The 25854-nt window shown below is 38.4% G+C and overlaps 1 protein-coding gene across 2 annotated transcripts in view; it reads left to right on the forward strand.

Moving 5' to 3' along the window:
- Positions 1-25854, forward strand: part of nek1 (NIMA-related kinase 1) — a 331746-nt gene that overhangs the window by 180242 nt on the left and 125650 nt on the right. For both annotated transcript variants that reach the window (XM_051927638.1, XM_051927639.1), the window contains exon 24: positions 4283-4345. In XM_051927638.1, the coding sequence (XP_051783598.1) occupies positions 4283-4345 (63 nt within the window). The remainder of the gene's footprint in view (positions 1-4282; positions 4346-25854) is intronic.

Raw genomic sequence — 25854 nt, forward strand, 5'->3', positions numbered from 1 at the left:
AAGATCCTTGTATACCAGACTTCATGTAGTAAAATATAAGCAAATCTCATTTTCTCTTAAGCAACCAAAAATGTCTGTCTTAAAATTAAGATATTTTAACTCCCTATATTTATACATTGTAACACATGTTCTCATATCAGAAAAAAACAATTTTTTAGAAAATGAAGAAGTGAATTCAATCAGTCTACACACACCTCAGTAAACTCTTCATGAAAACATATTTTGTTTACATTTCATCCATAATTGTATTTGGATCTATGGCTAATTAAAAAATCTAATAACAGAATGCATAGCCCACCATACTTTAGAAATAACTAAGTGTTCTGCAGCCGACGTAGTGCATTGGGTTTTTGCCTAAAGTAATATTTGCATTAAGCCAAAAAGTACAAATGAACATTTTCCTTTCCTCTGAAAATTGCTTTTTTATCAGTAGTTCTTAAGTGAACTTTTACATTCTTCTGAATGAGTGCTGTCTTGTTTTTAATAAATTGTATTGATCCCATTACAATATGTAAATCAGTCTAATCCAAAAAATAGTAATACAGTAATCCCTCACCTATCGCGGGGGTTACGTTCCAGAGCCCCCCGCGATAGATGAAAATCCGCGAAGTAGCGACCTATATTTATTTTATTATTTATACATATTTTAAGGCTTTATAAACCCTTCCCACACTCTTATAAACCTTTCTCACTCTCTTGTTAACCTTTCCCACGCTCTTATAAACACTTCCTATGCTCTTAAACACTTTCTACATTCTTAAACACCTCAGACCAACACTGCACGCAGCGGTCAGACGTCAATGTGTCTGCACTCGCTTTGTGAAGGGGGGCAGCTGAACTCGCGCTGAGCAGAAATGGACTTTGTGCTGCTTCTGCCAAAATGCCTGCTTGTCGCTCTGCGCGTTGGGAAGGAGGAGTGTGTGTGTGTGGGTGTGTGAGAGCTGAACGCACCTTCGCTCAAACCCCCCCTCCCCGGAAGCGCAGTACGCTCCTGCCACTTCGCATTGTCAAGGGGGTGGGGAGCTGACTGAACACTAAGGAGAAGTGGACTTTGTGCTGGCTTTGTGCTGCTTGTCGCTCTGCGTGTCAATAATTTTAAGCCTGTACATCACCAATTTTCCTGTCTCACTGTCTTGTCTTGCGTGAAGTTAAAATGTTTTATAATAGTGAGATGTTACTCATATCCTTAGCCCGACATCCACATATCATATGTGTTAACAAAGTGTGTTTTATAAGTTTACATGTGTTTAAAGCATGTGGGATGGGTATTTTAAGGCTTAAACTATAAAAATGTTTATTTATATGGTCTTTCAATATCACGGATTTTCTCCCGTTGCTGATGGGTCTGGAACATAACTTCCGCGATAGGCGGGCAATCACTTGTACTGTACTGGAAGTTTGCTATTTAGAAAGTAAACAGGAAGAGAGACAGGACAGTTCCCTTAGGTGTTCCAGTATTCCTACTATTTCCGACACACAGGTCCCTCAGCCTCACAGACGTTTGTGCATTGGTCACATAGTCCATGATCCAGGAGATTGTGGGGGCATCAAGATGCAAAGCCTTGAGTTTTTTTTCCCCAAGGTGATAAGACAGAATGGTGTTAAGGGCACTGTTTTAGGACCAGCCTCTCAAAGGTCTTTATGATGTATGAAGTAGGAACAACTGGTCTGAAGTCCTTGGGAATACTAAAATGCCTTTGTTTGGCCCTGGGTCCATACAGAGGTTTTCCATAGTTGGGGAACCTTCTGTAAATTCAGGGAAAGGGAAATAAGGCTCTGAAGGTCCCCACTGAGTTTGCTGTCACATGTTTTAAGCACCCTGGGGCTTATTCCACCTTGCTCTTAAGCCTTGTTTATGCAGGGTTTTCTCCGCTCCCTCCTCACTTGATCAGCTGAGATAAAAGGTCAATGAATGTTGGGGTTTTTGGGGTTATAGGTTTGGGGGTTAGGTGGCAGCTGGAAACCACAGGTGTGATAACATTTTTGGGGAAGGTTGTGCAGGGTGCAGATGGCAATTGGTAACTTTCTCAGCTTGCATACACAGGCTAGTGTTAGGGGAGGGCTCTACTGACAAGAATGATTCAGACCTGTTGAGGAGATGGTTCATTCGTTAGTTCTGTTCTTGTTCCCTCCTTCTGCATGTTTTCTAGCTGGCTTGTAGCCAGTGATAGTCCTCATCCTGTTACACACTTCTTTCCTGTTGCTTGTTGTAGCTTGAGTTTGTCTCTGTAGTGGGCTTTGCCCTCATGGAGCTGCTTCTTCAGTTCTGACTGCACCTGCTTGATTTCATACCTTTGTCCAGACCTGAAGGCTCTCTTCTTCATATTCAATAGGGCTTTCAGGTCTGTTGTGATCCATGGCTTGTTGTTGATGAAAAAAGCACATTGTTTTTTTGGGGGGGGACTGTGTTATCCACACAAGCCATGATATGTAGTCTTTGACACAGTGGCTGAGTCCCTCAATTGTATATCTCACAAAGCATATCCCAGACAGTGTTCTCAAAGGCATCCTTCAGCACCTCCTCAGCCACTGTTGTCCATTCCTGTATGGTCAAGGTGGTGGCTGGCAATTGCTGGACAATGAATTTATATATGGGTATGAGCTGTACCAAACTTTGGTCCAATTGACCTATAGGTGCCAAATCAACAGAGTTGTATGCTTCTTTAACATTGGCATATAACAAATCCAGGGTCCTGGGTTCCCTTGTTGTACAGTCCACAGTCTGGTAAAAATGTATTAAGCAAGGAATTACTGTAATGCAACATTCCAAAAAAAATTAAAATGTGTTAATTAATACTTAAGGCTCCATCCATACCCATTATGAAAAGCTTTATGACACAAAGGGCTTATTATAAAAGAGTTTACAGATATATTAAAAATCTGAAGAAAACATAACAGTAGCAGTTGTGTGGCAGGCCTATTTTAAAACCAAAACTAATGAATTCTTGAGGGTGGGTTACCATTGAATTACACAATCTGAGTGGAACAGCATGTCGTGCTTAACAACTGTATTTGGTAGACATCGTTGCCTTAAAAGAGTTAGATTACATGACTCAAAATTGCAGAGGATTACAAAACTCCTTCATGATTTTTCAGCACAGTTTCAAATTTCCTTTTGCATCGTGAGCTCTTCTCAGTTTCATATTCAGTTAATGTACTGTTCAACAGCACCAGTTGCTGTAAAAATGGTTTCCAGGTATGGTGAGCTCAGCTTATAATTTTTAACACCAGCTTGATTTTGGGCTGTTGAACAACAGTGCAAACTTGTGGCAGTGCATTGTGTAGGATGAAGTTCTCTCTGCTTTACTCTGTTGTTTTTGAACTCTCACACATTTGTTGTTAATTGAAAATACTGTGCGATTTATTTATTTTGTAAAGATGGATTATATAGTCACGTCCCCATGCATGGACACTGATTTAGAGTAAGATTACACTGAGTATTTAGATTTTCTATCACACACACATTCACACCCCCACTCATTCTAATTTGGAATCACTATTTTACCTAATCACAATATCTTTGAGGATGTGCAGGGAAACTTCTCACTTACCTGGGGAGAAAATCCAACCTCCAAACTTATAATGAAAAAGATGTGCAAAAGATTCAAACTCAGGATGCTGAATGTGTGAAGCTAAAGCACTAACATGCAATTACATTTAAGATCTATTCACCTATGTAGTATTCAGTTTACTAGTACTATACCATGGTATTTTTTCATCATGCTAAACAGCTTCAGACACATTCATGGTTTTGTGCTACTTCCTTATTTACATGAAAACTCCAGCAACAGCAGTCACTTTGAACAGCCAAGTGTGAACAGGAGGGTACCTCAGGAAAATAGTTCCACAAATCTGTTGTAGAAAATGTATTACTTACAATCTCTTTTTGTTGTCATAAGCATAACTCAGAAAGGTGGAAGGCCTGTTTTTATGAAAATTAAACCTTTGTCATATTTTTCTCAGGGTTGGACTAGTGACCATGCATGACTCTTGTGCCAGGAAAGGGATAAGCAAGCACATATGGTCTGCACTTAGCAATTTTCATTTTTCAAGTGCTGGTTACTGAAACTATGAGTCCAGATTGTGAAGCTGAATAAATATTTTTCACACATGTGGTGGAATGTTGTGCTATATTATCTTGCATGTCGTCTGATTAGAATATAGTTAGTTACTTTTGCTCATTATCTGAATGATTTAGTCTACTTTTGCCTGTACATTTATGACCATTATAATTATGTATGAGGTCTAATTATGTACCTTTTTGTGTGAATTTTATATATAGGGTGATGTCATGCCAGGAAATACAGTGGAGGACAGCAAGAAGCCAGAACCTTCATGCCCACAGGTAGATACCAGAACTTTAATATTTAGCTTTAATGTGTATATATATATTTTTGTTTTTTAAGAATAAATTATGTACTGGCTTGTGGTATTAGAGTGCAGGTCTGTATGAATTTTAGTGCAGTATGGAGGTCTGTATAACATTTTTATGAACTTTAGTGGATTGAATTGATTTAAGCTTTATTCTTGTTTAACATACTTCTTATGTCAAGAGTTTCACAGCACTGAAATGGTGAATTATCTTAAGTGAAATCTTCCGTTTAATGTATCAAACATTTCATATTGTATATCCTGGGCGAATATATTACAATTAGGCAGATTTCTTGTCTTTTATAGGTAGTATGGGTTGTTGTGGCTATGCCATTGCACTTTAAAACCCTAGGTTGTAGGTTTGCTATGTTTATGAGATGCATTAGTAAGCATTAATTTCGAATGTTGTGCTTTATTAGTGTTTTAGATATGACAATACTGCTGAAGTTTGATATGTATTTGGAGTCCATCCCCATTCAGATTGTTTGGAGAGAGGCTTCAGTTTTTCCAAAGAATATACACCTGAATCATATGGCAAGTGAATATACAAAACACTGCCTAAACATTATTGTAATCCACTCATGTTTCTGAGCCAGAAGCAAGTCCCAATGTATAAAATGATAAATTGGAATTCGCAATAAGGAGTGGAATATGAGTTAAAAGCAGTCAGCTTGGCACAATGAAGTACAGTAATCCCTCCTCCATCGCGGGGGTTGCGTTCCAGAGCCACCCGCGAAATAAGAAAATCCGCGAAGTAGAAACCATATGTATATATGGTTATTTTTATATTGTCATGCTTGGGTCACAGATTTGCGCAGAAACACAGGAGGTTGTAGAGAGACAGGAACGTTATTCAAACACTGCAAACAAACATTTGTCTCTTTTTCAAAAGTTTAAACTGTGCTCCATGACAAGACAGAGATGACAGTTCCATCTCACAATTAAAACAATGCAAACATATCTTCCTCTTCAAAGGAGTGCCCGTCAGGAGCATATAAAGTCACAGAGATAGAGAAAAGCAAACAAATCAATAGGGCTGTTTGGCTTAAGTATGCGAAGCACCGCGGCACAAAGCTGTTGAAGGCGGCAGCTCACACCCCCTCCGTCAGGAGCAGACAAAGAGAGAGAGAGAGACAGAGTTTGTTTTTCAAGCAAAAATCAATACGTGCCCTTCGAGCTTTTAAGTATGCAAAGCACTGTGCAGCATGTCATTTCAGGAAGCAGCTGCACAAAAGATAGCAACGTGAAGATAATCTTTCAGCATTTTTAGATGAGCGTCCGTATCGTCTAGGTATGCGAACAGCCCCCCTGCTCAATCCCCCTACGTCAGGATCAGAGAAAGTCAGCGCAAGAGAGACAGAGAAAAGTAAGTTGGGTAGCTTCTCAGCGATCTGCCAATAGCGTCCCTTGTTTGAAATCAACTGGACAAACCAACTGAGGAAGCATGTACCAGAAATTAAAAGACCTATTGTCCGCAGAAATCCGCGAACCAGCAAAAAATCTGCGATATATATTTAAATATGCTTACATATAAAATCCGCGATGGAGTGAAGCCGCGAAAGGCGAAGCGCGATATAGCGAGGGATTACTGTATAACAACAGCATGTATTTCTAGTGCACATTTTCATACAAAGGATGTAGCACAAAGTGCTTTATAATATGTCAAAGAAATTACAAGCAAAGGAACAACACATTCAAATTAACAATAATAATGAATGTTTCTTTTATACATTTATAAAAGATATATAATTAAAAGAAGAATATTCCTTAAATATAGAATTGTTTTGTTTTTTTAAGTCTTTAAATGTATGATGATAAAGTCAGGTGGCCAGGGTGGACAAAAAAGATTAATTAATAAATTAATTAATTAATTAAAACACTCCAGTTAAGCTGGAGAAAAAAAAAATTTGTAGGAGTTCCAGGCCATAAAAGATCACTCTGTTTATTACTAGATAGTCTAATTCCATTTGATATTACACTGAGCGCTGCTTAAAATACAGTAGATCAGAAATTATTGTAAATCTTACTGTCTGACAGGTAAGAAAATATATGTTGTCATAAATGGTCTTAATTTAAGATAGTCCCAAAGGACATGGTAGTGAGGCTTGGAGCTATAGTATGTGGTGTCTTTCAGAATTAGTGACCAGTCCCTGATGTGTTTTGGATACTTTTAATATACTAATCTACTGTGCATGATATACAGTTTTAACATAGATTACAGTGCATTTTCCACAGATGATTGGAGAATACATACTATGAATAGCTAAATTCTACAAGTTGCTTGATCAGCACATCAATTTTGAAGAGGTCATAATCTTTTTTTTTTTTTCTTTAGGCAAGCCAAGACCTTCTGTAAAAGTTTTCTAGTAAGGTACACGTTTTATAGTGGTTTCAATTTTAAACCCTTATTTTCTCAGTGTCTTTTTTCGTCTTGTCATGTTCTCTACAGAAGAGGGGTTTTAAAACTGATAGGAATTTTAGATTTTTTTTTTTTTCAAGATTACACCCATATTCAAAATAGAATGAAAATATGGTTAGACAGAATTTTAAAATGATCTGATAAAAGAATGTTCAGAATTTTGGAATGGTGACATATTCCAAATTATGTATTGGGTAGGGAGGTGCACAGCATTGTGTCTGTTCAATCTTAGAGTAGTGTAGATGGACATCAAATCTGACCAGAAGAGATTTGACCACAAACTGAAAGGAATAGTCAGACTAAGGAAGCTTCAAAATGCTAAAGATCTGAGATTGGTCAAAATTGTTCTAAGGACAAAGCAAACATGAAACCTGAAGATAATTGTTTTCTTACTAATACATCAGCTACATTTGAATATGTATTTAATGTATAGTTCTAAGCCAGGTTTATACTTCACGTGACGCATGCTCCAGCGGACGCTCCTGCTACGCAAGTGTTTTACTGTTTATACTTGTGAGTGTACTTTACGTAAATCTGGAAGAATCCACCAGGTGGCAGTGCGAGATATTATCATGGTGAGAACAGGTTCGTCTTCGCTGTGTTGTGAATTGCCTGGAACATCCATTAAATTCCGATGACACCTTACCGCAATATCTCTGAAAAGGATGTTTAATGATTAAATCCATCAATCCAGGGATGTGTCCTATCCAACAAGCATTGGGCACAAGGCAGAAACAATCCCTGGACGGGGTATTAGCTCATCGCAAGTTGAATACAAGCACTCGCATACACTAGTGTCATTTTAGTGTCACCAAATCTGCATATCTTTGGAAGGAAACTGGAGCACACTGTGGAAACCCAGCAGGAAAACATGCAAACTCCAGGCAGGGAATACCAGCGACGTGACTCCCTGCGAGAAAGCAGCACTACTGCGTGACCCCATATGTGTAATTTAACAGTATTCATTATTTAAACAAAGTTAACGATTTATCTGTAAAATGTAACATACATACTTTAATGCATTTCATCATGAAAGTGATATCAAGTATAAATCTAAGGATTCTAAATGTGCAGAGAGTTGGAATATCATACATTTAATGTGTTCTGTTTGGTGATCTATTGCTGTTTGCTGCTGCTGTCCGGTCAGGAGGAAGCCCCAGAAAAAACGCTTGAATATAAAAGCACCATGAATGCATCTGTATGTCAGCATTTTGCTTCACCACATCAAACCATTCATCAAACATCGAAGTGCGCACATCAATCCCGTAGGATCTGCATAGAGACTTTCTGTTGCATGTAGATAATAAACAGAGACTCTGACGTCACATTCCAACTTTTATCACACTGCGCCCCCTGACTTTTTGCTGGTACTGCAACTCATGCATGCATCACGTTAATTTCTGAGGACCTGCTCAGAGGACACGTCAAGTGAATGCTGGGAACACATGGCAGCCATGATTGCGTGCACATACGCGTTCTGAACGTGAAGTATACACGAGCCCTTAGAGTTGAACAGCTTAAACCTTTTTTTTTTTTTTTTTCTTTTTTTTTTTTTAAACAAGAGCTAAACTGATAACATTTTCACTCCATTCTCAACAGGAACACTGTGTCTGTGTTTTGGTTTCTGATTTTGACTGGAAAAATTTAATAGATTGTCTTTCTTCATTATTTTCTGGCACCCTGTCTCTTAAATTTAAAAAGAAATTTATGACATCATCCAGAGTGTTTTAATTCTTCAGAAAACCTCTTTGTAAAACCTTACATTAGAGTGTTGTCCTAATATTTCAATTACTAATGGTTTTAGTTCCTTGTTTCAGATTCAGAAATCTGCTAGTAATAGCAGGCTTTCTTTTAGATTCTTTAGAAACGGAAATTCTCTTTGGAAACATACGTTTTCCCAGCTACTGTATGTGATACAGTGGTAGTAATTTCCAGTGGCTTACCAGCCAAGAGAGATATTATAAAGACCTTACTACTTTTTTCATGCTAAAGAGATTAGTTTCAAAAGTAGGTTTGCTCTGTATAGTTAACTGGAATTATCTTACTGTTGTAATGCTCTCGGTTTCTTTTGCTACAATAAAGAGTGAGTTGCTCCCACACATTCAGTACAGTTAGTAGTTGTTGGACTGTCATAATTAACTGACACGTTCTGTAAGTGACCCATTTGGTTATATAAATCGGGTGTTTCATTTGAGTCTTTGAATGTATGAATTTCACTTGATTAATGATGAGCACAGCATGAACTTATGGGAAAGAGTAGTGGAAGCTAGGTTAAGAGAGGTGATGGTTAGTGAGCAGCAGTATGGTATGTAGTAGTATCAAGGTTATTATAGTTAATGAAAACTAAAATCAAAACTGAAACTATTATTAAAAAAACATTTCCGTAAACTGAAATAAAATAATTAATAAAACTAAAATGAAAAACTAAAACTAAACTATTAAAGTAGCTGGAAAGACTAACTGAAATAAAATAATAATTTACTAAAATAATTTTAGTTTTCATTTTTGAATGAATATTCTTGCTGTTAGTTTTTAACCCTTATAACTTTTAACTCTAAAACTGAAAGTCATCCACCACGAGCCGCTCGCATATATTCATCCAGTGACCCTGTAGTTAGGATATAGCGGGTTGGATAATGGATGGATGGATGAACGACGGCTGGTGAAAGAGGCCAGCTGTTCACACAGCATTTGCGGTGACAGAGTGAGCTGAATACACACGTAAAGCGTGTGGATTAGAAAGTGATTTACGTACCACCTTTCTTTGCACTTGTTGTATATCAAGATGTAATTCATTCGCCTGAAACTGGAATGTGGTGTTCAACAAAAACTTTACCATAAAGATAGAAAAATAATGTTTCAGTTTATTTCTCAGGGGCCTGGTTTTTTCATCCATCCATCCATTTTCCAACCTGCTAAATCCGAACACAGGGTCACGGGGGACTGCTGGAGCCAATCCCAGCCAACACAGGGCACAAGGCAGGAACCAATCCTGGGCAGGGTGCCAACCCACCGCAGGACACACACAAACACACCCACACACCAAGCACACACTAGGGCCAATTTAGAATCGCCAATCCACCTAATCAGCATGTCTTTGGACTGTGGGAGGAAACCGGAGCACCCAGAGGAAACCCACGCAGACACGGGGAGAACATGCAAACTCCACGCAGGGAGGACCCGGGAAGCAAACCCAGGTCCCCAGGTCTCCCAACTGCGAGGCAGCAGCGCTACCCACTGCGCCACCGTGCCGCCTGCCTGGTTTTTTGTTGACAGTAATTCACTGTATAGAGAAAGTATAATCATGAAAAAAGCCGACCTCAAGATTTTGATGAATCTTGACGTTTTAGACCTCCCCAAGTCTGAAAATACCATTTTTTGGAATTATGTCTGTGTGTGTGTGTGTGTGTGTGTGTGTGTATAAACACAATAACTCAAAAACACAACTAGATAGATGGATGAAATTTGGCATGTGGTCGTTACACCAAAATTGTAGCTCTCTATTAACTTTTGTGCCAAATCCATCAACCGGAAATGGTACTTTACCTGAACATACTTGATTTTTTTTATGCAGCTGCAGAGTCTGATTTAATCAACTTTAATAATAATTGATCAATACATTAATAATTTGATTTGATGTTAATGGTTCTTTAATTTACATAATATAATCATTGTCTTGCAGTTTACTCCTCAAATATCCATCCCCATATCTGAGTACACGAGAAAGTCTAGGGGAGACCACTCCCGATTTTTGAAAATAAAACTGCACTGATCGAGAGACTGACTAGGTCATGGTACAAGATCAACATGTTGTTGCTAACCAATCACTTTTGCTTTAAAAATGTCATTTAACAATGAAACGATATAAACGTTATAAAATTCCCAAGTTGGCAATGATATTGTGAAAAGAATCCAATAGCAGAATTATGTTTTAAAATATTTGTCCCCATTTTTTCAATGTCTCTCTCTCTCTCTCTCTCTCTCTCTCTCAAAATAGATTGTTGAAATATCATATTTGTTTTGTTCTTAACATCAGCCATATCATACATATTGCATACCAGGGATTTTTCCTGCCTTGCCTTCAAACCTGCTGGGGTAGGCTCCAGGTTTCCTGCGATCCTGCCCTGATAAACAGGTTTAGCTAATGTATATATTGTTCCTAATCTCAGATTCTGTCTGTTTGTTTTGTGCCTGTCCATACTCTTATTACCTGCTCTTGCTCTGCTCATTAAAGGTTTACTGTTCATATGGTGGGCTATTCAAGTCTCACTGCATCTAACCTTCACACTACATGCTTGTTTTTTTTTGTTTCCCTCAATACAGCTAGGTGGGGTCTGCACACTGATTCAAGCCTAAGAGTCTTGTTCTTTCTAAGGCCCCATGATTTTCATGATCATACCTATGAGAACACAGTAGATTCTGTTTTCTGATTTTTGATCTTTTCAGGCTTGCAGGTGGCAAAATTCTATCTATAAATTTTTTGTGCCTGAGATGAAATCGGAGCTCAATATGGCTTGTAGGAAATAACAAAGCCCAGTATTTGAGATTTTTGAATGCAATATTGAAGGCATTCATTATAAACACTTTGTCATTGGAGCAGGAGATGTTGTGTGCTGTAGACATTTAGAGTAAAAAACCCTCACACCTTAAAGTTCACCTAAATTTCATTACAAATTGGCCCATTCTGTGCAATAAAAGGAAAAGTGCCAACAGTCAGCACAGATTTGTTCAGCACAAATGACATAGAAAATATTTTAAAAATTAGGAGACCTGGGTTCGCTTCCCGGGTCCTCCCTGAGTGGAGTTTGCATGTTCTCCCCGTTTCTGCGTGGGTTTCCTCCCACAGTCCAAAGACATGCAGGTTAGGTGCATTGGTGATCCTAAATTGTCCTTAGTGTGTGCTTGGTGTATGGGGGGGTGTGTGCGCGCCCTGCGGTGGGCTGGCGCCCTGCCCGGGGTTTGTTTCCTGCCTTGCGTCCTGTTTTGGCTGGGATTGGCTCCAGCAGACCCTCGTGACCCTGTAGTTAGGATATAACGGGTTGGATAATGGATGGATGGATGGATAAAATTGTGTAAATTGTTCATATTCAGTATCTGGTTTTGATTGTGCTTGTATTTATCAGAGAAAAACAAAACCAAATAGTAAATTGTGTCTTATAGTGTAGTAAGCTTCCACTAACATTAAACTCCTATCCAAACTCGTTAAGTGTACAGTTCTGTCTCATTGTGACACAAAAACTAAACTCCATAGTAGCTCTTTAACCATACTATAATTACTAAAACTGAAACTAATATACATAAAAATAAAATAGAAATGTCTTTGTAAAATAAAAACTAAATTAAAACTAAAATTGCACGATGAAGGAAGACTAAAACTAAACTGAATTTCCAAGTAAGGTCAGAAACAATACAGAAATAAAAATTTATATAAAAAGGCAAAACTATAATAACCTTGAGTAGTATGTAAGGAAAGAGCACCACAGATGCAATGTTTGCTCTGAGGGTGGTGTTAAAGTATAGAGAAGACCAGAAGGAGTTGCATTGCATCTTTGTGGACCTGGAGGAAGCATATGACAGGGTGCCTTGAGAGTAGCTGTGGTATTGTATGAGGAAGTTGGGAGTGGCAGAGAAGTACGTAAGAGTTGTACAGGATATTTACGATGGAAGTGTGACCGTGGTGAGAACTGCAGTAGGAGTGATGGATGCATTCAAGGTGGAGGTGGGATTACATCAGGGATTGGCTCTGAGCCCTTTCTTATTTGCAATGGTGATGGACAGGTTGACAGACGAGATTAGACAGGAGTGCCCGCGGACTATGATGTTTGCTGATGACATCTTTCACAGCTCGGTCCCTCTGTCTCGCCAATCGGTGTAGGTCCTTTTTTCTCCCTCCTTAGTGTCTAACTGCTTATATAACTCATCATAAGCCTTTTCTTTAGCCTTCGCCACCTCTCTCTTCACCTTACGCCTTATCTGCTTGTACTTTTGTCTATTGTCTGCATCTCTCCGACTATCCCACTTCTTCTTCGCCAACCTCTTCCTCTGTATATTTTCCTGTACTTCCCCATTTCACCACCAGGTTTCCTTTTCCTCCTTCCTCTGTCCAGATGTCACACCAAGCACCCTTCTTGCTGTCACCCTTACTACTTCTGCCACCCAGTGCCTATCTTACCTCTTCTCTGAACTCAACCTTGCAGTCTTCCTTTTGCAACTTCCACCATTTGATCTTTGGCTCTGCCCTCCCTCACTCTCCTCTTCTTCATCTCCAACATCATCCTACAGACCACCATCCTATGCTGCCTAACTATACTTTTCCCCTGCCACCACTTTGGAGTCTTCAGTCTCCTTCAGATTGAACCTCCTGCATAGGATATAATCTACCTGTGTGTATCTTACTCCAGTCTTGTACATCACCCTATGTTCCTCCCTCTTCTTGAAATATGTATTTACCACAGCCATGTTCATCCTTTTCGAAAAATCCACTATCATCTGTCCTTCTTCGTTCTTCTCCTTGATACCATACCTTCCCATCACCTCCTCATCCCCTCTGTTCTCTTCATCAACTTGTCCATTGAAATCTGCTCCAATCACCACTCTCTGTCCCTTGAGTACACTGTCCATCAATTCATCCAACTCACTCCAGAAATCTTGTTTTTTTCATCCATCGCACACCCAACCTGCAGGGCATACGCACTAACAACATTCATCATCACACCTTCAATTTCCAACTCCATAATCATCACTCTGTCTGACGCTGTTTTCATCTCCAAAACACTCTTGACCTACTGTTACTTCAGAATAACTCCTACCCCATTTCTCCTCCCATCCACACCATGATTGAACAATTTGAATCCACCTCTAATCCCCTTGGCCTTACTCCATTTAGTCTCTTTCATGCACAATATATCAACCTTCCTTTTCTCCATCACATCAGCTAACTTTCTCCCTTTACCAGTTGTACTGCCAACATTCAAAGTTCGTACCCTCATTTCCACTCTCTTTACCTTCCTCCTCTTCTCCTGCCTCTGGACACATTTCCCAAACCTCCCCCCCCCCCCCCCCCCCAACTTCTCCTTCTATGGCCAGCAATAGCCCAATTTCTGCCAGTACCCTGTTTGTTAACAGTACTGATGGTGGCTGTTGTTAACCCAGGCCTTGACCGATCTGGTATGGAAATCTGTATACTTGTCCGTATATTGATCTGGCAAAATTTTACACTGGATGCCCTTCCTGACGTAACCCAACCCATTTGTCCGGGCTTGGGACCGTCACGAAGAAACACACTGGTTTGTGCATCCCTTGTGGCTGGGTTTTTGATTCCCATTACTCTGCATTGGAAAAAATGTATAGAAATCATGGATCATTGTTTCATATATTGTTTGTAAACAGTTATTACCGTTGCATGTTTCAAATAACTAGAAAGTTGCTAGCAACTTTGTACAGGTACCACACATAAATCATAAACAATAAGAGATTACAAGATGCAAAATAGAAAGAATGATGAAATCTGTGTTAATATCGCATAACAGTGCTTCCACTGTTTTGGGCATGATTTGGGCAATACTCTTCATGTAAGAATTTGGTGTATATCCTGCAAGAAATTAATAATTTTTTAAAACTGCTTATTTTAACTACACACTGTTTCTTTGATTTTTGTTAAGAATTTGTTGGAAACGTACTAGGAAGTACTGTTAGTGCTTTTAATTTTCCTACTAATGCTGTGTATAAAATAGGACTGTCAATAAGTTTGGTATTCAACAGTGTCAGAGTTATTTGTCTATTGCAAAAATTAAATGCAACAGGGCTAGTATTAAATTTAAACCATTATTCACTAAAGACTATCATTCTATGACAATGAGAATGGATACATGTGGGAAGAACGCTAAAAGCACTTTTTAAAAGTATTTTTTTAATCCACATGATAGCTATTTTAACATTTCTATATTTGTATTGTAGATCATACAGCCATAAGTTTCAGTACAATACAGAATTGCTGTTTAATAAGTCTGCTTCTACTCTAGAAGGTCTTGAGTACAGTATACAAATCATATAATATCTGCTGGTGTCATCCATCTTTGGTAGACTGTGGGAAGTATGGTCTTTTTTTTTTTTTTTTTTTAATATTTTTATTTTATTAATTTTCATTGTAATCATTCCATACAAACAGATCAATTTATAACCCAACAAATTTGAAAACAAATCAAACCCCACCCCTGAGAAGGAGAGCTTAGCTAAAGGAAAATTTCTTTAAGCTTTTTAATAAGGCAACATTAGACAAAAGAAGGGGAGAAGTAAATATCTATATAAATAAGAGATGGAGAAGGGAGTTAAATGCAATAATAGTTATTTCTCTTATTCTAAAATAATATTGATTAAATCCTGCCATGTTTTGAAAAAATTTTGTACAGATCCTCTAACTGAAAATTTGATTTTTTCCAATTTCAAATAATATAAAACATCGGTTTCCCACTGACTTATAAGAGGAAAATTAGGATTCTTCCAATTTAACAAAATAAGTCTGCGTGCCAAGAGTGTAGTGAATGCAATCACCGTTTGCTTGTCCTTCTCCAATTCCAGTCCATCTGGAAGGACACCAAGTAGTATGGTGTTTCTGAATGCAAGTTCAGTTATATCCCACTCAAGCTGGTGAAGCGTTCATGCTGGGTGTGAAGTGAGGGTTTCACATTCTAGAATGGGAATACTGTACATTTAATTAGAGATATTATACGTAGCAGTGTAAGTCTAGAAAGTAAATAAAAACAAATGCTGGAACGAGAAAACTATCTGGGATCTACACTGGAGTAGGGGAAGTTCACTATAGAGAAAGGCACACTAGGGAGTAAGTGTATGGGAAGCAACAAAAGGGATGTGGGAGTGTTTTATCAGTAGGTATAGGGGCAGTTGGTATGAAATGTCAACTATAGGCCCTTTAAGTACATCATTATATTTTTAATTTTTAAATGGGAGTTAAATAGTCACCAAAACACATTTTACATTTTAAGAATGAGGCAGTGGCAGTCCTTCATGATGACATACTTTTTTGGGAGACTTGAACTCCAGGAGCAGCATTAGCTGATGTCTCCCACAGATGTAGACCTGTTAGAGGCAAATTTCCTGGAAACAAGGTGGCTGAACTTGAAGATAGATACTTTATTAATCCCAAGGGGAAAGCTAGCTGAACTACTAAAGATTGTACTATTGTACTAAAGAATTCAATTACAGTGATCCCTCGCTATATCGCGCTTCGTCTTTCGCAGCTTCACTCCATCACGGATTTTATATGTAAGCATATTTAAATATATACTGCGGATTTTTTGCTGGTTCGCGGATTTCTGCGGACAATGGGTCTTTTAATTTCTGGTACATGCTTCCTCAGTTGGTTTGCCCAGTTGATTTCATACAAGGGACGCTATTGGCAGATGGCTGAGAAGCTAGATTGCTTACTTTTCTCTCTCTCTTGGGCTGACTATCTGTGATCCTGACGTATGGGGATTGAGCAGGGGGGCTGTTCGCACACCTAGACGATACGGACGCTCGTCTAAAAATGCTGAAAGATTATCTTCACGTTGCTATCTTTTGTGCAGCTGCTTCCTGAAACGACATGCTGCACAGTGCTTCGCATACTTAAAAGCTCGAAGGGCACGTATTGATTTTTGACTGGAAAGCAAACTCTGTCTCTCTCTCTCTCTCTCTCTCTCTCTCTCCCTGCTCCTGACGGAGGGGGTGTGAGCTGCCGCCTTCAACAGCTTTGTGCCGTGGTGCTTCGCATACTTAAAAGCCAAACAGCCCTATTGATTTGTTTGCTAGATTGTTTTCTCTATCTATGTGACATTCTGTGCTCCTGACACGCACTCCTTTGAAGAGGAAGATATGTTTGCATTCTTTTAATTGTGAGACGGAACTGTCATCTCTGTCTTGTCATGGAGCACAGTTTAAACTTTTGAAAAAGAGACAAATGTTTGTTTGCAGCGTTTGAATAACGTTCCTGTCTCTCTACAACCTCCTGTGTTTCTGCACAAATCTGTGACCCAAGCATGACAATATAAAAATAACCATATAAACATATGGTTTCTACTTCGCGTATTTTCTTATTTTGCGGGTGGCTCTGGAACGCAATCCCCGCAATGGAGGAGGGATTACTGTATAAGTTATTATTGAGATTGAGACATAGGTTTGTTTTTAGAGACTAAGAGTGATGCACAAGCGCTAGATCTCCCTAGATGTATAGATGGGCTGATGATCAGAGCTGGAGGCCATAACTGGATCCAGAGGAGTGGATCCAGTAACCAATGGCATGGGTAATGTTACGCTTCCAGTTCTGCAGGATAAATTTTAAGAGCTAGGTGTTAAGCCGAGGAGCAGTACTGACAAGTTGAGCTTCTTAGGAGTTCTTCTTATGTCATACATTAGAGCAGATAAGATTAAGAACATCCGAAGGTTTAATATTTGTCTCAAATGTTAGTGTAGGATAGACAGGTGATCTGTGACCTTGGGGTGCCATTTGGAACAGATGGCACCTGAACTACTAGAAGAAATGGGTTACATTTAAACAATAATGGCAGATATGTATTGGAAACACATTAACAGTATAGGGTAGTCATGGATTAAACTAGGGAATGGGGGCTACCTTTAAACAATAATGGCAGATATGTATTGGAAACACATTAACAGTATAGGTTAGTCATGGATTAAATTAGGGAATGGGGGCATGGAGTTTAGGACATGCCTGGTTTATAACTTCACAAAAAGGTATAGACAGTAGTATTAATACAGATATGCAATGTAACTTTAAACTTACTAGCCTATGGGCAGTAAGCCAAAATTTGCCTATCTTAATAATAAATTAGCAATAAAACAAAGGAATTAAAGTTGTGTGCTGCACATAATTACATGTACATCTGTATGCATATTTTTATACTTTTATCATGGTAATGGCGGTTTGGTAACAACAGAAAGAGCAAAAGCAAGTCTATATAAGCAGGAAAAAACATAGCAGCTATTGGGAATTGTTATGCAAATGTAAAGGGGAAGCATCTAATAGTCATCTTGTCTTCAGCCTAGAACTGCAGGCTGAGTGGGCAAGTTCTTGTTAGGATAGTGAGCCATGAAATCAACCACGAAGAGCAGCTGAAATGCTTTAGAACCATGCTTGCTGGCACCACACTCTGCTACATTATCATTAATGTTTTTTGCTATCTTTACCTTTTTTTCTTCTCTTTAATGATTCTGCAAAGCATGGAGTGCTTTTGACTGCATATTGTGTATGTACTTATTATTTAAATGAAAAGTAGTGCCCGTATTTATCAAAGTGATGAAAATTTAGTGCTAGGCATAGAAGAAATGGCATTTTATTAATTTTCCTAATTTAAGAAACTACTCAAAACTTTACCAGGAATTAGGAGCGCTCACGAGATGTCCCAACTTGCTAGGACCTGCCAGAAGATCATGTTCAGGCAGAGATCTACATGGAAAAGCCATACACTGTCAGCCGAAATGAAAGTTATGATAACATTACGTTTTTTGGTCACGAGGAAAATACAGCTTTGGAACAGCAAGGATCTGTGTATGTCTCAACCAACCATTTCTCAAATTTTACACCAAAATCTGAATGCTATTACCTGTGAGGTTTTACCCAGATGCATATACATTTCCCACCACTTCACCTGAGGTAATGTTAAATCAAGCTGCATTCATACAAATTGCTGTTTTTACCTGGAGGGTTTGGTGTGATTGAAGCCACACACATAAAGATCATTTCCTCAAGTGTGGATGAGCACACAAATGATATCACAGTATCAACACGAGAGTGGTCATGGGCGCAAACTGTAATGAAGTAGCTAGCATATTGCCTTGAAGACAAGCTGGAGTTGGGTACATGAACGACAGCAAATGACGCACAGGTGCACTGAGTTCTGCATTCCACAAACTCCTGGAATATTTGCAATACACTTTACAGGCCCAAGGTGCAAGAGGGCAGGTGGAGAGTGCCAGGCCATTGGATAAATCGATCTCCTCAGAAAATAAGGTATGGATCACAGAGAGAGGCATTCCACACAAGTCTGGAAGAAGATTGGGAACACTGGAAGAATGAATACAAATTCAGAAACGACACATGAATAAAATCAGAATCAAAATTAGTTTTGTTTGCCTGTACTTGATGTACAGAAATTTAACTTGGTAGTTTTAGAGCTGCTTATAGCATACACGATATTGCATATGTAGGACAGACTGGCATTATCCATTCTGCCAGGCTGGAACGCAAGTCTGTGGAGCTAGCCGCTGCCAGACTCTATTAATTTCTTGACTGGACCTATCTTTGGAATGCAGGCTCTGTGTCTTATACAGTAGAGTGATCTATCATCAAGTAACATCTCAGAGCCTTCTTTTTGTGGCACCTGTTAAACCTTTGTCTCAAACAAAGAGCTATAACTGAACAGTTTCACAATAATGCTGTTGATGAATGTTGATGGACAAAACTTTGCACCAGTTGTCAATGAAAAGTATGGGCATAGTTGCACCCAAAAAACCAATGGTAAGCTCAGTATGTTCAACCTGGCCATAACTTTCACTTCCCTTAGCCAGATTTTTTTTTTCATGTAAGCAGCATTGTTTTTGTCAAAGTGTATTACATTATCTTTGCAGACCTCATACTCTTTTAAGCATTTGACTCCTACCTCAGACACTATTGAATGATTACATTGCTCCAGAACCACAATCTGTCCAAGGTAATTAAGTATTTGTCCTGGTATGTCTTTCTCAAGTGGTTTGATGGGGATATTTAGAATACATCTTCCTTCTATGCCAAGGGTTACATCAAAAGTGACTGCTTGTGGCTTTTCTGCATTGACCTTCTTGTGGTGTTCTCTCTCTTTCTCTCTCCTTTATGTAAACATCATCAAGGTTCATTTCTTGTCATTGTTTCTGCAGTCCTGGCCGGCCTGTACGATGGTACTGTTAGTGCTGTGCAGAGTTGAGGCTGAACCTCTGTGTTTTTTCTCAGTTGATTCTGGGGTTCGTCAGGGGTGTGTTCTTATTCCTACTCTGTTCAGTGTTTCAATAGACTGTTTATTGGGCAGGATCTGTTGGTGAAGAGAGATTCACTGATCTTCACTATGCTGATGATGCTGTAATCTTCGCAGAGTCAATAGAGGCTCTGTTAGGGCACTCAAGAAACTGAGTGAGAAGTCTGAGTGTCAGGGCTTGTGAGTGTATTTCATAAAAACCAAGATCTAGGGTCATGAGGTCGCTTGAAAGGGGTGTGTGATGCTCCTGAAATTTTTTCAAAACGGTAAAGTCTTAAGAGTCCTGGTGCTTCCTTTTTCGCTATATGGTTGTGAGACATGGACACTATCCCACGACTTGAGACGAAGACTGGACTCCTTTGGTATCTTGTTTCTTCCTAGAATCTTTGGGTGCCTCTGGTTTGACTTTGTGACGAATGAGCGGTTGCTCACGGAGGCCCGAATGAGTCATATTTTCTGCATTGTGACATTGTGAGAGAGTGTCATTTACGGCTCTTTGGTCATGGGGCACTATTCCCAGAGGAATCTCACAGAATCCCCATTGTTGAGGACCCAAATGTCTGGAAGCTCACGTAACACCTGGCTGTGACAGACAGATGGGCATTTCCAGGGGGTGGGACTGAACCACATGTCTAGCTGGGGGATTGCCAACTGGGATCCCAAACTGTTTCGTCGTGCGCTGCTGCAACGAGCTGTACCAGTGTATGCTCCCCAGCCTGATCTGACCTGACCTGTTTCTGCAGTGACCTGCTTGAAGTTCTCTGGCTCCTTTAGGTAAACATCAGCAAGGTACATTTCTTGTAATTGGTGAATTTCAGTTATCACACCTCGATTGATCTCATTAAGGAATTTCCTCATCAAGGAAATGTTTTTCGATAGTGTCCGATTGATTATTGTGCAGACACATACTCAGTCTTCACATATCTTAAATACTAGTAGACTATTTAAGGAGCTGTAGAGGTATGCCAGGAAGTAGCAAGACTTGAGTAAGTTGGGTTAGGATTGTTTGAATTTGTATTCAGTTGTTACTTATGGAGTTTTAGTTTATTTTTGCAGGTACTGCTGCTTAATTATGGCCAGTTACAGGTCAATTTGGGGACAAATTAAAGGTTCTTTGTGGACTAGCAGCCTGGTATAGCTGATTGCCTGTTAATTGAGGGTAGTTAGCATTGTAGCACTAGCAGTCAATTTACGGTTTCTTGCCTGCAAAAAAAAAAGTATATTTCCACAGTAATATTCAATCCAAATGACTGTAATACCAAAACCCTTACTCTTGAAAAAATCAGTTATCAAAATAAAAGATTATAAAAGAATCTGTAAAGAAAAGTATAAAAATGGCTCTCAAGCCCATCACAGGTAAAACGTGCAATATGTAGACTGTTATTCAAGGTCCCACCACATTAGTCTTACATATGTGATAACTGTAGAAAAATAGCAAACCTCACCACCAAAGTTTTTGCTCTTGGAAACCAGAACCAGACCCAAATGAATCTATACCAGACTATAGAATAATGCACACCAAAGGTTTTGGATACATTTCTCCAAGTTAAGGAGAACAACAAGTACGGAATCAGGTAGTCAAAAGGGGAACAAGGCACCACAGCTTCTCATCAGAAAATAAAAATGAACTAACCAATGTATACATTGCTTCAAAAGTCATCCCAATTTAAAGAGAATGAGGGGAAGAACAATATTCCTTGCTGGAGATTCAGTCCTCTGAAATACCACCAGGTTGATATGCAGTAGAGATCAGGAGTCAACCACAATATGTTGCTTACCAGGAGTGAGAGTGTCCCACATAACCCAAAGAGTGGACCAGTTACTGACATTGGAAAGACAAGTACATGTTCTCTTCAGAGCAAATTTAGGGAACTTGGAGACAAGCTGAAAGTCAAATTAAAATCTGTAATATTCTCCGAAATCCTCCCCGCACCAGGAATAAGACTATACAAGCAGAAGTTAATGTTTAGCCATAATGCATAGATGAAGAAATGTTGTGAGTATTAAAGTTTTGTTTTTTTTTTTTTATATAAAGTTTTTTACTTTTCTCCATCATTGGAATGCCTTTCACTGTAAACATTTTCCTTTACTGACGAGATTGACCACAACTACTAGAGAAAGGGACACACATTCTAGGAGCTAGATTGTGTGGGGTTGGGGTAGACTGTGAAAGACACAAAATAAAATTCATGAACCAGAGGCAACAGAATTTACTTTGGATTATGATATTGTAGGAATTATAGACTAATGGCTAAAGGAGAGTGATGGAGAGGAATATAAAATTATTGACTAGGAAGGGTGCCCATGTCTTCAGGATGGAAGAAGGAAACACGTCACAGTCACTGTGGGTTAGACTACTAAGGAAGAAAGGCAGAGATCCAAACTCTGATATCTTAGATAATAGTGTATTGTTTAATCAATTAAGAGGTGTGCAAGAGAATTATTGATACTTTAAGCAACAGTGATCATAACATGATAAAATTTGAGATAATCTTTGAGAACAAATGTACACTAGAACCAACGTTCCCTCTAAGGACTTGGGTGTTGTGAGCCAAATTTTTTTTTTGTGAGCCAAAATTTTATCAATTTCAAAACTTGTGAGCCACTTTCTCCTTACCGGCTTCGATTTGTTATTTTACCAACATCGGTTGATTGCGCTTTTTATCAACGCTTCTGTAGGCCTTCGTTTTAGTGGCGATGAAGTATGTCATTTACAAAGTATGTTATTTAGAATTACAAAGTAAAATTACTTGAAAATTCAAAAGTTAAGCATTATAAATATTAATACCAATTTATTAAATTACCAATAGATAGTCATAATCCCAAATCAGTAAGTTTCAAGTGAAACAGTGTGGTAACTTAAAATCAAACTTGAAGTCTTGTACATGTATCATGAATGTCTATTTCTGTACATGTCTTACAGTCTTTCTCTTCTTCCCTTTTCTTTTTTCCAAAACTTATAAACACTGTTGATATTTACATCATATCCAGCTGCTGTGTACAGTTTAATTCGCATAAGATTTTCCAGGTGATCACTGTCCAAGCGATTCCTGGTCTTAACTTTAATGGCGTTCATCAAGCTGAACCCCCTTTCACAATCAGCACTGGAAGCTTGAAAAGTTCCACAAACATCAAGCAAAAGATTTAGTCCTTTGAATTGCTCCTGCTCCTGCTGGGTGAATGCTAGTATGTCCTGAAATGTATTCATTAATCCAGCTTTCATTTTCTCTGAAACGATGCATTTGAAATCCGAAAATTCTTTACAAACATCCTTGGCAAAAATCTTCTCATCTTTCTTGAACAAGACAGAGTAACGCTTAGCCAGCTGTGCAAGATTTTCATGACCAAAAGCAAAATCATCCAGATTTCTTTGATTACAGAAATGGTCTTTATCAAATATGCACCAGTCTTTTAATTCATCAGCAGGAAATCTTCTGTCCAAATGATCACAAATTTGCTTAATAAATTTAAGAATGTTATCTGTTTTTACTGGAGATGGGGAAGAAGCAACTAAATCTTTTACAGTGTCACTGAAATGCACGTGTTCCCCCAGATACTGAGACCTCAGTTTCCTGATTTTAGCTTTGGCAAATTGATATGCCTCTACAGTGGTTAAAGCACTTCTCTGGAAAATTTTGCACAGTTCTGCCAGTTCACCAAGTACATCACATAGGATATGTAATGCCACACGATATTCAGGTTTGCTTAATTTATCAATACAATATTTGTGAACTGGATCATTGTCCTCTTCTACTTGTTCTTTGCAATAGTCTAACAAAATGTCATAACTCCTATTCAAGGCAAGTACAGCAAAGTGTCTTGAGAGCCATCTAACTTCATTTATAGGTCTAAATGAAACAGCATCACAGTCTGCAGCACTGGCCATTTCCTGAAATTTATTTTTTTTTACACTTGATCTACTGAACAGTGTATATACTGTTCTTATGAGAGTTTCAATTTCCCTCATTAATGGTAACTGTTTCCAAGCATCATCAATTCCTAGGTCTTCTCGGTGAGCTACACAGTGCTGCTCTAGCAAGTGAGGAATTGATTGTCTTAATATAGCAGCAACACCATTATGCTTTCCAAGCATCACAGATGCACCATCAGATGTAAACATGACCATGCGATTTATGTCCAAGTTATTCTCATTATAAAATCTCCTTATTGCCTCAACTATTGCTGTACTGTTACAAGCAGTCAATTTGGTAATTCCAGCAAAAACAAAGTTTACTTCGTTATTATGCCGATTGAATCATGTAGCCCGAGACTCCCGAGTCACGCAGGCAACAGGATTCCCGCCAGGCCGCAGTCCGCCGGCACGTGATTTTACGAAAATTAACAAATCGGCCGCCACGTGCGCTAGGATTAAAAGTTGTGCGCCAAGGTTAAACAGTTGGTGCGCCAGCGCACGCTAGCGCAGCTTAGAGGGAACGTTGACTAGAACCCAAACTTATAACTTAATTCAAAGAGTTGTTAGATGAGATATTGGGATAGCTTAGCTCTTATGTTCTGAGATTTCATATTTAATACAGCAGGAAATGAAGGCTAATTATTATTTTTCTGACTTATAGTACCTTGAGATAATGCAGATTTGTGCTAACAAAATGACTCTCAGGTCTTCTGAAAGGTATAACTTTCATTTTAGTAGTAAACAAATAGTTTCCTGGTCCACATGTTTTGTACGTGCACCAAATTACCATCATTTTGGACAAAAATCTTTGAATGCCTATCGGATAGCCTAAATGTCACAAACATTCCTTACACATTAACAGCTGTATTTGGTGTATGCCTAGATGGGCTTAAAGTGTAGAAGGACAAATTGATTGTAATTGCCTGTACTTCACTACTAGCATGTAGACTTATCTTGCTTAACTGGCAGAATCCCAGCCTACCTATCACAAGTCAGTGGATAACTAATGTTCTATACTATTTGAGATTGGGAAAAATAAATAAATTCTTGTTTTAAAGGATCTGTTAAAAACCTTTTTTTTTTTTTTTTTTTTTTTTAAATATGGCAAGATCTAATTAGTAACATTTTAGAATAAGTATGCAAATCGGAGAAAAGGATATTCTCTCCTTTATTTTTAAAGATTTGCTGTTGGCTGTTCTTTCTCTTGGATAGTGGTTGAATTTTATTATATTACGTATGACTTCATTGTATGTAATGTTATCGTCTTCATTGTATAAGTTAGACTTGATCGTATCAAATGTTATTTTTTTCAAATAAAATGTAATCATACATGAGAAGTGTTCATTCTTTAGTTTATTACATATTTATATGTATAAAATTATTAATGACTAATAATTTTTATAGTAAGTATTTTTTGCTCAAGTGGTTTATTTTTCACGTAACCTGAGAAAACACACTAAATATAAAAGTCAGTCTTGCATCCTACTGGCTGCTGTTACATCAGGCGCTTGGCATCATAATTGGCTAGATACTGCAGAAGCTATTGTAGCTTAATTAATAGTATTATATACATGTACACATATACTGTACATAAAAGAAAATTGGCTGCCGTACCAAAGTTTTCATTTATGGATAATAAGATTTCAAAGAAAGAAGTTGTTGTGATGCTCTTTCAAAGAGAATCCTTCACAACATTCCTAAAAAAAAATGTTCTCTTCATTCAAAAACAAAAAGTAATATTTTGTTTCTTCAAAAGGATGATCACGTTTTGGTAAATTTCTTAATGATTAAGAAACATTGTATACAATAAGGTCAGGGTCCCACACATTTAAACGTAAAGTTAACACTTACCTTTTTCTACGAAACTGCTTTTGCATGGTGTGCACATGCACTTTCCGGCTATTCCCCAGATATATCAGTGTGTGTCTTTTACAGTATATTGAATTTACTACCTCCACCCCATCATTGACTGTATTTGGGAGCTTGGTGCTTACTTTACTCAAAGACTGATATACTTCTTTGCTTCCTCACATATATTGGCGTATCACTTGCATTCCATTTTCTTTTTTGTTTGAAAAGTGCAAGCACTAAATTCGGGCAGATTATTTAGAATACTGGCAAACGCAGAG

The sequence above is a fragment of the Erpetoichthys calabaricus genome, chromosome 5 (assembly GCF_900747795.2).
Source record: "Erpetoichthys calabaricus chromosome 5, fErpCal1.3, whole genome shotgun sequence".
Lineage (NCBI taxonomy): Eukaryota > Metazoa > Chordata > Cladistia > Polypteriformes > Polypteridae > Erpetoichthys > Erpetoichthys calabaricus.